General features: G+C 45.4%; 1 protein-coding gene across 1 annotated transcript; it reads right to left on the reverse strand.

Annotated features, from left to right (window-relative positions):
* Positions 1-336: 336 nt before the first annotated feature.
* irs2b (insulin receptor substrate 2b) lies at positions 337-13,082 on the reverse strand. Its single transcript, XM_005948834.3, has 2 exons — positions 9,424-13,082; positions 337-2,767 (listed from the first exon to the last, which is right to left on the reverse strand). The coding sequence occupies exons 1-2, from the start codon at positions 12,728-12,730 to the stop codon at positions 2,763-2,765; spliced, it is 3,312 nt and encodes a 1,103-aa protein (XP_005948896.1). The 5' UTR covers positions 12,731-13,082; the 3' UTR covers positions 337-2,762.
* Positions 13,083-13,376: the final 294 nt, after the last annotated feature.

Genomic DNA, 13,376 nt, shown 5'->3' on the forward strand with positions numbered 1-13,376 from the left:
TACAGGGGGGCTGTTTCAACATGCTGGTCTAATTACCATAGCTGGGGGTGGGGACTAGGAGGCAAGCATAGAAAAACAATAACAATGCTAATGCTGGAGGCAACACCAGATTAGGCCTACACCCGGTTTCTGACGCAGTCTTTCTCAAAGAGAAGCATGGATTTACACACACTCAGAGAACACAAGGGGAGAAGTGAAAGACAAGTGAGATATACAGTATCCACTCTTCACTTTTCTCATTTATAATGAGCTTTTCCTGTTAAACTGGCAGGAAACAGTCTCGCCGACAAGCGCTTATTCGTGCAGGGTGTGAAAGAGAACAGCAGCAGAGAGAAATAGCTTTCTTAAATATTATTTATTGCATGTGTCTATAACGAATCAACACAGTCTAAAGCAATGAACTAAGTTTAAATTATCATTTAGTAGTATCACAATGTGCATGATATGAAATATTTACAATGAAAAGCCACAGCAGAGTAAGCCATTGCCCATATCGCAACCTTGATGCTGAATTAAAAACTGGAAACATTATCCAAATGCAAAAAACACTGCTCAAAACACCAACAGGCTCGATTAGCAAAAACAAGCAGGAAAAAGTTTCCGTTTCAAAATTGAAGGAAAAAAAATGTACAAACAGCAAAAATTTGAATTAAGGTTTAACAAACATTATTAACAGTATTTATACATTTGGTTCGTCCTTGTAAACTAATTTCTTTTTAAAAGTGTAAATATTGCATATAAGCCATTTGTGGTGTACCTAAGTATCAAGAATTAATTATGTCAAGTATTATTGATTTCTTTAAAATCTTTTTTTTTCTTGTTTTTGTTTTTTAGAATTACAGCATTAGAAAATGTCGTCATAGTGGCATCCACTTTACAAGACCATCCCAAATCAGTTTTTAAAAAAAAATCAAAACCAAACCATACTGGTTAGCGTTATAACTTAATTAATGCTTCTGTTGTATCAGAAAGTTCACTCAAATATTTAACTATGTACATTAAAAATAACATAAGTTATTTAACTTAACACTCGAAGTTTCTCAGGATTTGCTTACACGTTTTCGATGTAACGCTGCGCTATTTACAGTATATAGGCAAAGGTTAAGTACCTGTGAGTTCAGATAAATAATAAGATACTTCCCCTGGTTTCTTTCGTTTATTCGGCTTGTGTCTGTGTTGTAGTTCCCATTCGGTACCTCTGCATGTTTCACTGTTGCTGTTGTTGTGTTTGTCGGGTTGCGCGCTCCCAGTCTCGGAACACAGCATGTACTACATTCAGTGTGTCCTGTGTTACAATCTAGACAAGTTTGTAAATGCAAGACCATGCAGTGGAGGCCATGGATTCAAGCTATCGAGTGGCTTTTTGAACAGCCAGTTAGACTCAGTCCTGCAGTCCTGCATGTACCACATTGCTCAGTGCTGCCTGGCGTGGTGTGACAGAGCTCCACAATGAGGCATCAGGTGAGAAAATGTGAGACACTGGGCTGTCCAGTTGCTCTGTATAAATAACTTCAAACATTCACGTTTCAGTCCCTTGTCCTGTCAGGTGTGCAGGATATTTTAGGTGAACAGCGGGTGAGTTGGTGTAGTGTTTAAAAGGTGCTGAGACTCTTACTCAGACAGGCCACATTTCACATGATCAGGTCCAGGTGGACCTGGCTCATGCTGCAGTTACATTTGTCACAGCTGCATGCATTTACAATGCAACGTCACCTATTTCTCCAACATCCTCCAAGTATTATTTTAGTGTGTATGAATACCTCCATTTAAAGGTACAATAATAAATATATTACTCTGGATTTCTAATACATAATCTAGTCATAAATGTGGGGAGAGAGGGAACTTAATCTCAGAGAGGTCGGCTCTCATTCGGCTCTAATGAACATTCAGTCACTGTGATGATCAGTTAAATCTTTGATATACTGCGTGTTTAGAGGTCCAACCTAAAAAAAAAAAAAAGAAAAGAAAATCCATCAGGTGGGGGCTGATGGCTGGAGTAAGGCTTTGGATCGGTGACTTTTTAAAAAACATTCACCTTTGAAAATAAATATTTTATATATATATATATAGAATTCTACTGTGTAACTTGGTGCTGAGGTAGGGTTTATTTTTTTTTAGCAAATGTTACCTTTGATTTTAAATATGTTCATAAATGCCGTCTCTTTTTGCAGTACAATCTGTTTACAAATTCTCACACATTTCAATGAATGCATACACACATACACGATAAATAAATAAATACATGTCATCTGTATGCATGAAGGGTTTTGCGTGCATGTTTGCGCACGCATGCTCTCCAAGTTTGGTTCACAGGTTTTCAGGTGTGAATGTCTGGCAACTACTGGTTGAAGCCATTAGAAAGCCAGTTGAAATTGTATAATTGATAATAACAATACCAGCGATGAACATAGTATACTGCAGGCTGACGTACCTAGACACATAGTTACCTAACTATGCTTAGAATTAAAAGTCGGTTTTTAGTTTTCTGTTTGTTTAAATCTAGCACTACAGCAGCAATGGCACCAGAATGTTTAGGTGCCACAAAAAAGGAGGGAGGGTCAAATGTCCGTGTTTCCATGGCGATGGCTGTCCCCGTAACCCCCAGAGGCGGCAGAAGGGTCAAAGGACATGGGCTACAGCGCAAGGTCCAGCTGTCGCTCTGGCGACCTCGGCATCTGGCTGAAGTGAAATCCTACATTCACAGGAAGAAGAAGAGGAGGAAGGGGTGGGGGGGGAGGCAAGTTGGGAAGACCCATCAGTCTTCATTCTGAAAGAAGAAGAAGAAGAAGAAGAAGAAGAAGAAAAGAGTTAGTTTCTTATCATGTAATTTATAGAAATGAAATGAAAAGTAAGTAAAAAAGTCAATATTCCCCCCAGTAACTTAATCTAAGCGTGTACATACAGTTTGCATCATTTTTTATGTAGGACAGAACAATCGAGGGGAGGGGAAGGTCACTCTGCTACCAAGTAAGGAATGAGTGCATTTCAAGAGGCCTGCTTTCGTGTATGAGTATGTGTGTCTGTGTGTGTATTCCTCAGCTGGTAGACACTCAAGTGGCAGGTGCTTTTACAGCAGGGGGAAAAAAAAAAGCAGAGTGGCATTTAGCACTGTGCAGCTGAAACAGGCCAGTGATGGCAAACGTCACGCCAACAACACTCCCACACACTAACAAACAGGTATTCTTAATTGCTCCCACACATACCGCAGCTATGTACTTTCAAATACCATGAACCCAGAGTCTTTGAGAGTGTTGCTTTTCTCCCAGTGGAAAGCTGCACTGACCCTTGCCCCTGTGTACATGTTTGTGAGGTTTCATTTGCATGCAGAGCTATCAAATGGGAGCGGAAGTCTTGGCTGGGTGACCCGCACACACACACACAGACACACACACACGGTCTGTGGCTGCATTTCTTCCCTCATTTGCTGTCTCCTCTCCCTCTTCCCCAGTCGTGAACAAGAGCCGTTTTCACAAAGCTGGATGTGATCGTCATTCTCTAAAACAAACCTTTCATTCAGCCCTTGCAGCCCCCCTCCTCAGCTATTCTCACCGCAAACAGGCACATGTCTGTTCTGGGCTTTTTTCCCTATACATACTGGCTATAAATGTAAATTGATGCTGATCCTGATGTCCAATCAAAAGCTTCAAAAAAAAAAAAAAAAAAACTAAACCTAATGCCAGGGCACCTTTACTGCTGCTCGGGGACGTCTGTGATGCAAAACCGTGGAACCACTGAGTTCATTTGAATAACAGAGGAGATGATTTCACTCTTGAGGCTACCTGGCGCTGAGCGAGCTCTGTGTCTTTATCGCCACGGGTGTCAGAGGCAGAATACAGCGGAAAGGCCGTGTTGGGACGGGGTGGAAAAAACACAGTAACAGAATCAACCTGACAGAGAGGAACGGGAATGCAGTGAGGTCATGGGACCGATGGACCATAACAGTCAAGTGTGTGTGTGTGTGTCTGTTTCTGGAGGGGCTGGGCCAGTCGACGGCCTGTATAGGCAGGCACATAGGTGAGAATGACTGAGATCTGCCGGGAAGGAGTGTTGAATCACTAACAGCTCAGATTAGCAACCAGGTGTAGCCATGAACATAAACACACTTCCTTGTTTGTGGACAATCTTGCAAGTGCATATAGGGACTGCGCATACACACATTTTCTGTTCGAAACATGCGATTTAAATAGAATCTGAGTGAAGAAAGCGTGGGTGGGCAGGAAGATTTGGGGAGGGGGATGTTATTGAGAGAAGAGGACAGAGGTCTAGTGGGGGAATGAACCCAATGGCTTCTACCCCTCCTCTTTTTGAAGCACAGACACACATTCCTCCTCCGCCCCTCCCCAAACACTCTTGTCTGTGCCCTGTCAACCCCACCCCCCCCCCACACACCCACCCCACCACACCCCCACACACACACACACACACACACACACACACACACACACACACACACACACACATAGACTTGGGCTCTGTTCATTATTTATTTAGTTCTCACAGGCTAAATTTAGCTATGCTCCATTCAGGAATAAGACACACACACATACACACAGGCATGTATTAGCAGCCTCCTCTCTAGAGCTTCAGAGTCAGAGTAAACAAGTTACTCTGTCTGTAACCACCACAGACTTGAGTAGCTTGATGTTGTCAATGAGATAAATGAACAGGCTTTAAAGGGAACTACTCCAAACTGCAACTCTGAGCAACATTCAAGAGAAAGGAAGTGGACTGCAAACTGTTTTTGCTTTTATTGTGGGGTAGACTGGAAACGAACCTAAAGACAAACAAGGAGAGATCAGCAGGCTCAGATCTGCTCTGTTTACATTCCTGCCCCACTACCTCCACTCTAATCTTCAGTGAACAAACACTGACTGACTGACTTCACCTCTGACCTCCCACACCTTTGTCTGACCAGCTAAACAACAACAAAAAGAAAAACAATGCTGCACAACTCTGCAATCCAGCTGACTCACTATTGCATACAGAGCTTTGGCATTCCTCATCGTGTCACATTATCCACTTGCAGCAGTTCACGTGGATTATTGATTAATCCGGCAATTAGTTCCTCAGTAAATCATTTGGTCTACAAAAAAAGGTGGAGGGGAAAAAAAAACCACCAAAGCAAATCAGTTTCCCTAAGCTCCGCTGACACATTTGGATGTTTTGCTTAGTATGTCAAAAATGCAAAACCATTCAGTTTACGGTTAGCTCGAATATAATAATAATAATAATAATAATAATGATAATTGTGAGAATATGAAACTGCGTGTTTGTGAATTATTTCAACTACTCCTTTATAAAAGCACCAGAAAATAAAGCTTATATAATTAAGCCACTGAATATAACGAAACTAATGGTACGACTATCAGCTCTACAGAGGAGCATTAACAAACCAAGTGGGGAGGTCAGAAAGTTGGGAAAGAGTTCATGAGTAGCCGGTCTGCTTATGATGGGGGAAAAAAAAAAAGAAAAAAGGTATAATTAGCTAGCAGCCAAGACTAAACTCACTTAATGTGCCTTGTGGGTATAATTACCATAAAATGTCCACTCACAGTCACAGAGGATCTGTCTCTTCCTCTGCATTTAAAAACAAAAAGCTAAAAAAAAAAAAAAAAAAACACAAGCTACTAAACAATGCTTAATCCTGACGTGAATGTAATCCTTCTTACCTCCAAGCTAAACTGAGGATACGGGAGGTTAACTTTGTTTTCATCTAGTGCTAGAACATCCCGCCCTAGTTTGCTCAAAGAGTTATGTATCAGACAGCCTGGAGCACTGTGCATGTGTGTCTGTGTGCGTATGTGCGTGGGGAGGAGATGGGAGGGGTGTACAGGACAGGTGAGGACAGAGACTGTGGGTTCCTCAAAATGCTGCGTGGAGCCAAAAACCAGAGTAAAGGTATTCTCTGTGCACTTTCTACAGGAAATTCTTTATGTATATGATGATTCACAATTAATTTTATCAACAACAAAAAAAATGTCAGACATGAAGATGTCATACTTTTCCACCAGCTCATAAACATAACATAGTCCTAAGGCTATAACTGTTTATTATTTTTATGACTAACTCTTCTTTCTCATAGTGAAAACAGTCACCACTGTTTCCCAGAGCCACACATGACATCTTTTAAATGCACTGGAATTAACAAAAAAAAAAGCCATAAAAGTCGTAAAAAACTGCAGTATTTATGTAATGGATTTCTCCCGAGCAGCAAGAGAAGTAAAGTGTCCTGTCAGCTGCTCTACTCAGACATGATTAGCTAATTTTTTTAGTGCATTGTTAGGTAATCCTTTATGGCCTTCAGCAATCAGACACGGCCCACTAAGGTCGCAAAACAACAGGAAAAACAAAAGGCCTGTGAACGCCCCAATATGGAGAAGGTGTGTGCCGTGGGGTGTCACATGATTACTGAAAAGAAAAACAATGCTTGAAGAGAGGAAGAAGGGGTTTGGGTTGGGGGAGGGATGCATTGGATAAGGTGGGGGGTGGGGGGGTGTGGGGTTGGTAGCTCCTTGAGAGTGCTTGGCCACGCCCACAACCTTCTCCCGTAGCTGTCGTAGCAGATGGCGGCCAGTCATTAGCGTATTGTCACTCTCCTCTGAAGGGCCAGATAACCAGTGAGCACTGCTTGGCGAGGCAGGTGCAAACCCCCTGACCGCACACCCACACCCAACCCCTCCACCATCTGCTGACGCCTGTGTGTGTGTGTACGCACATGGGAGAGGCACACAAAGTCAAAATGCGTGTGTCTGTATTTCGGGGGGTTGCAGGGGGGTCTGGGCCCACAAATGGAAAGCGTGAATCTTTCTCTGCTGTCTGCATTCATGCAAGACTGCTTACAGTCAGAGAGACGAGCACTCGATAAATGAGGACAGGTTAGGGAAAAGAAGACGGCAGGCGGATAATAAAGAGGCTTTTATAGTGATATGATAAGTGGCAGTGTAGATACTCTAAAAGTAGATATGAGGACGAGCCAAAAATAAAAAAAGCTGTAAAAGGAGTGCACGTGCCTCTCTTTTTCTTTAGATTAGTGGTAATGCTCCAGTGGTAACATCCCCCACTCACAAAAACTAGCCCAAAGTTCAAGAAGCTGACACTAGTCCAAAGCTTGCACTGAAAGCCACGCACCACACTGCGCCACTACCACCCAATTCTCTCTCTCTCTCGCTCCCTCTCTAACGCTTAAAATACACAAACTCAACTGAGCCATACTTTAGGATTTTCATACAGAAAGTCAAGCATTTTTATAACGCCCTCCCTCAGCTTCCCCTTCACACCACAGTGCCAAATGAGGACAGGTGATTTCGTAATCTACCTGTGACAGTGTGATATACAACCGGGAATGCAAACTATGGTTCACTCAGTGATAAGGTGAGAATGTGGTATAGCCTGCCATCTTGTAGTAAACAGACGGGCCCTATTTTTCCTCTCGTATCGGAATGCTATGTATTTGGATGCGAGTATCAACAACTTTCCTCGCTGTTGTAGCCACATGTACTAAAGTTACCAAAGCAAAGGCCAGCGGCTGCTTGTTGGGAAGGCACTGATCTTTCTGTCATTCAGCATTTTTCTTCCATTCTTCCTTCTCACCCACTCTCTGCCTTCTGCCAGCAGCTCAATAGTCCATTTTGTTATACATGAAAAACAAAACAAGTCAACCATCCATCACCATTGTTCTTTCACCTCCCTCCTTCGTCCACCCCTGCTCTTCTAGCCTTGCACCACGGGTTAAAAAAAATTCCATAAATCCCATAAACGTACAGATCACAGCGAATTCTCACGGATACCTGTGCGTGCCTCAGGTGCACACGAGTCACATGTGTTCAGACAAGTCTCCTGTGTAAAAAAGAAAGAAAAAGAAACAAACAACAAAACCACCAGCTCATTTGACAATTTGTGAAGTTGCTCATAGTGAAAGAAAGAACCCCTCCCCTCCCGATTTCATCCCAGCAGGTTAGAAAAACAAGTGAGCGTTCACCTCTCCCAGCAACCTTTGCACACTGCCCACATTCCAGTCCTGAAACCCAGTACCTGACAATTGATAAACAACTGACTCACTTGTTTTTCTGGGGAACCCGATGACTTGCACCGAGCTCCACACTGGCTGCGCTCTCACAGCAGGGGAGCCAGCTGAGACAAAGAGACAACTTAGTTGTGAAACTGCAAACAGCAATTAAACTCTTGTATTTCACCATCAGGAACACTGACTCCTGAGTCACTATGATCTTAACACTTTGTATTTTCTTTAGAAACAACAGCAACTTCTGACATGTCCCTGCCATGTCATCCATCCGTGTAAATAATCCCTGGCATTTACAGATGGATGAAAAGCCCCTGATGCAGCGGAAAGAGGAAAGAAAATGAGGCGAAAGGTAATATTTTGATAACAACTCTTCCCCTTCGAGTCTCGGGGATTTTGCTGCTTATTCGTTTTGTTCTCTGAGGTCTGTGTAACACACCGTTTCAGATTTACTAATAGCGAGTGCTCTTTGCCGCCTTCGAGCAGCTTCCATAGAGGCATCATGTGTAGCGCTGCATGCGTCACTGAATCAGATCAGATGTTTTTTTGAAACACTGACGCGGTGCAAAACTGCGTCACTGAGAGGAAACCAGGACAGACCATTCACATAAACGGAACAGCAAACGTGAAGGCAGATAACCATAAGTTTTTAAAATAAAACAGTTTCAAAAAAATGCGATGATGCAGAAAGATTACTTTTTAATAAAGGGGAGTTTGCGTCCTCTGGGATGTGTGGAGGGGAGGAAGACAAGGAGGCAACATGCTCCACAGAATGCATTTGTTATTCAGCATGCCGCACCGCTTTCATTCAATCGTCTAATTCAGGGCTTTTATTTGAGAGAAAAATAAAAGCAGTTTTAAAAACAGGATCAACATCACAGCCTCGAGATTTGTCAGCGTGTCCTGGGTGTGACAAGTAGGTGACTAATCCTGTCTAAACATTACAGCCTACACCCAATAGCAATCTTGACAACTAGTTTGCTTCTCTAAGCTACTGTAGTTTACTACACCGGATTACATAAATCTGTAGGCTGTTATCTCGGATATTGCAGTGATGGTCAGTCACGATTATATGGCCACAAAAGAGCTTTCAAGAAAAATAAAGTGTCAGCTTTTTAACTCGCAGTGGAAAGGACAAACTGACAGCAAGGGGCAGACACACAGACACTCCTGCAGACAAACCACTGAGGCTGTTTTTGTTCTCTAGAGGTAATTATCATCAACTTTGGGACTGAAAATGAGCCCAGAAGTGTTGCAAACAACATTACGTGTGGCCTATCTCTGCAGAGTACACAGTTGCCCTGAGGCGGATCTCTATCCTACTCCAACCCTGACGCCACTCCCTTCATGAATGAAAATGCACTGAATGAATGAGTGTGTGGGACATGTGTGACAATGCTCACCTTTCACAGCAGCAGCAGCAGTCTCCTTAAATCCCAGGCTGGCATAGGGGCTAGAGTTGAAACCATTCAGCCCCCCCTTGCAGCCACAAGCTGTCTTGAACCTCAGGAGTTCATCACAGCCCCCTAACCGGCATCCCCCAAGGTTTCCCTCCATCAAGTTTAAGGCAATGTAGTTAAGTCCATTTTGATAGCCAGCTGACGTTTCCCTGCACATGGGACTGCTGTACTCCTCACCGAGTCCTTCAGAGCTACGAACTGTGCGAGATACGTTCTCCACAGAGGCAGAGCTGTGCCGTTTAGTGTCGTTGGCAAAGGATGGGCACACGGGTGTGACAGTGGTTGTGGAAGAGAAGGTCTCAGAACTGTGACGACGACGTCCGTGAGGGTCGGCCCGGATAACTTTGGCCCCCCTGTGTGGATCTACAACTGTAACAGATAATGAAGGACCTCCCTTGAGAAAAGAGTCCACGGGCACAGGGGGCACCACATCTACTATGCTGCTCTCAAGGCTGAGTCTCTGGACACAAGCAGTAGGGCTGGTCGGGCGGGGAGTTGTGCATAGAGCAGGTAAAGGGTCAGAAGGACTAAAGGTCATCTCAGTGTAGTCGTCACTGACTGAACCAGGCTGACACTTAAGGCTTCCTTGCTGTGGAACACCCCTCTCCTTTTCCTGTCCCTCTGTGCTTTTATCTTCCTCCACCTCCTCCTCTTCAACTCCCTGTGTTTCCTGCTGAGTGGTAACTAGACTATGGCATGTCAACAGTTCAGCTGTGTCTGTACAGTTAGTTTGGTGTGATACCTGCTGAACCGTGGAGCTGACATCAATATTAGCATAGCCTGAGAGTGACCGGGATCCCGTCTCTGCGGTTACAGAGGACTCAGGACTCTTTGACTCTGTGGTTGTGTTGTGGTTAACACTGCTAAAGTCTATGTTAATGTATTCTCCGGGGCTGCGTGGCTCTGAAGGAAGAGGGTGCTCACTCATGCATGGTAGTGTTTTAAGGGATTCCAAAGCCAAACGGGTAGGCCGACAGACTCTACTCCGGTGTACCAGACCTCCATCTATCCAAGCCACTCTGAGAGGAGATGGAGTAGAAGATGGAGTGGCTGGTCTTGCCACAGTGCCATTGGTTGCAGAGTTTCCTGAAGAGATAGAACAGTAGTTGGATTCCTCTTCTATCCGTTGTCTCTGTAAACTCATCACCACATACTGATCTGTGTCAGTGGACCCACTGCGCTGCAAATGTCCTTTAAGTGATCTTGGTAGAGAACTGCAAGAATAAGGCTGCCTGTGGCTTGGCGGGAGGCTGGGATCTCCTGTAGGACTGAGAATATAATCTGGGGGTGTAAAAGACACCTGTGTGTCAACAGGAGACATATTCAGGTATTCTCCATTGGCGAGCTTCCCATCGTTGCTGTCCACTGACATCTTGGTTGCACACCACATGGGCATGTACCCACTGTCCTCCAGAGAAACACCCCCGGGGGAGTGTATGCGCGGGGCCAGCCCCATTGAGGAGGGTTTTGTACAAGGGTTGATGATTTGCTTTGGAGCAGATACACACATAGGGCTCATGGGCATGTAGGGGTCATCCTTAGACCCGGGTGTGAGAGGAGCCACACCAGGCATCATGGGCATATAGCCACTGTCGCCTTGGTGACCATTTGAAGCAATCTGAACATCTCTGTAATCCTCCAGACTTGTCCCTTTAGGAGACACGGTGTGACACCTGCGAGAAGACTGACTTCCACTGGTGTATGTTGCCCTCATAAGCGTATACTCATCCAGGGAGGCTGAAGATACTTGGGGGGGACCCCTCGGTTGACGGGGGGTGGTGAGGGAGTATGTGCGCTTTCGATACACCTTGTCAAATTCTGGTAACCACCGGTAACCATTCTGGTTCTGACGCTCCATTACCATGTAGCCATCAAGCTCACTGCCATCCCGGGATGGGGGGGTGTCTGCTTTGAGGGACTCTGGAGTGTTGCTGCGGAGAGTAAGCGGTAACCTGAGGTCTCGTGCCTCCGCAGGGCTAGAGCCAAATTCCTCACATGATATAAAGCCAGCATCACTGGGAGAGCCTGAGAAGGATGCACTGCAGCTAGAGGGGCGAGGGGCACCGCTGTCTTGGCAGGAAGATGCATGGCTTGGACAAGCAGTGGTCACAGGTGGAGAAGGAGACAGAGGCATAGACATGGACTTACTATGCTGGAGGGTGGAAGATTCAAACGTCAGAGAAGGGCGTGCAGTAATGGTATGAGATCTGCTCAGCAGGGTCCTGTGGACCCCTGGACTAAGGGGGCTCCCGGTGACTGACATAGTGCGTGCCATGGTGCCGTCGCCCTCGCTCGCAGTGCGTAACCGACACGAGGAGCATTTGCTCACAGGAGAGGTCGCAGCCATGCTGTCAGTACGCGACCGCCGGGGAAGCCCGGTCTGCCTCGGGGGTAGATTATTCAGGTGCCTCCGCGAGGGTACAGAGATGGGGTTTGTACCAGAGGACTGGCTTTTGCTGCGCGGGCGGAATTCCGACAGCTCCTTCATGGCTTTCATGGCCTCCAAGATAGTTTCGTGAATGTTTTGAGCCACCACAGAGTCATCCGCCTGCATCCACAGCTCCCCCGGACCCGTGGATGCAGATCGGCCAACCTCTATGAAGAAAAAGCTGTCAGAGTGGCCGCACCTCCGGATATTCATCAGCTGCAAGGTGACTGAGGCAACATCAGAGTTAAGCTTAACGAAGCTGATAGTCCGGCTGGAGAGACACAGCCTGTACACCCCTGTTAAATTTCGACTCTGTCCGAGACCTTTAGATTTTAGATTTACTTGCCATACCTCCTTGTAGGCGGCGGTCACAGGCGTTATTACACCGTAGCTCGACTCGTCGTAGCCAACCAGCGAGGACGCAGAGTTAGACGCCGAGCCGTCATATACTTTCCCCTCTGCCATTAAATCCGTCAGCACCCGGTACCAGCTCTCCTGTTCCTGCTCGTTTTCCGTCGCCAAAGCAAAATACTCATCCTTGGTATAAAGAGCAATAAGATATTTGTATTTTGCGTCCGCTCTCTTGCTGATATTGAGACAGCAGTCCAGAGGGATGACTCTCTTCGGGGCCGATTTGTTTTTCCATTTCTTCTCGCTCTCGTAGTATTCCAACCGGGCAGGGAAACCTTCGCTCGGCTCCTTTAGAACAAAAAAGCGCTTATGTCCGTGTTTCTGCTTTTTCAGATATCCGCATTTCTTGATGCCGCTGTTTGCGTTACTGGCCAATAACGACTGATCACCGGTGTTCGGCGGACTCGCCATTCTCGCGTCCTCCTCTTATCAGACACAATGCTTCCGTTCCCTTTAGTTGTAAAAGAAACGACTCGCTTTCTTTTAATCCTCTACTTCCAGAGCCGGTTTCACGTTAATTCGTCTTCTCCCACAGCCGAGCGATAAATAACACATGTCTGCTGGTGTCCGGGCCGAAGAGGGTGAAACAACATGTGACGATCTACACATTCAGCTCCGGCTTTAAAAAAAAGAAGGGAAAGGAGACGAAAAAAATACGCACTCACCAACAGTGGGCGGTGCGCACTCAGCTCATTGGGTTTATTGGTGGAAAAGGGATGAATGCTGGAGTGAGAAAGGAAAGAGAGCGAGAGCGAGAGAGCCCTCCTACTATCACTGCCCTCTTCCGACTCATTTGCGTGTAGTCAGTTAGGACTGTAGCTTTATTTATAGCATCCCTATTCCTATGATCCATCGTTTGGCTTCAGTGTACGTTTTTTTAGCAGGATATAGCCCGGTCCCAACTACTCAAACGAGATGTCCCCGATTCAGAAAACCACCATTCGCGTCATTTAAGGCGTTACGGGGTGGATTATGAAAAATATAACCTGAGTATAGGTCAGGTTATATGACGCGTAACCAGTTACGCGTCATATATGCACAGACCGAATATATGACG

The sequence above is a fragment of the Haplochromis burtoni genome, unplaced genomic scaffold (genome assembly GCF_018398535.1).
Source record: "Haplochromis burtoni strain Fernald_Lab_line unplaced genomic scaffold, NCSU_Asbu1 Contig_289, whole genome shotgun sequence".
Lineage (NCBI taxonomy): Eukaryota > Metazoa > Chordata > Actinopteri > Cichliformes > Cichlidae > Haplochromis > Haplochromis burtoni.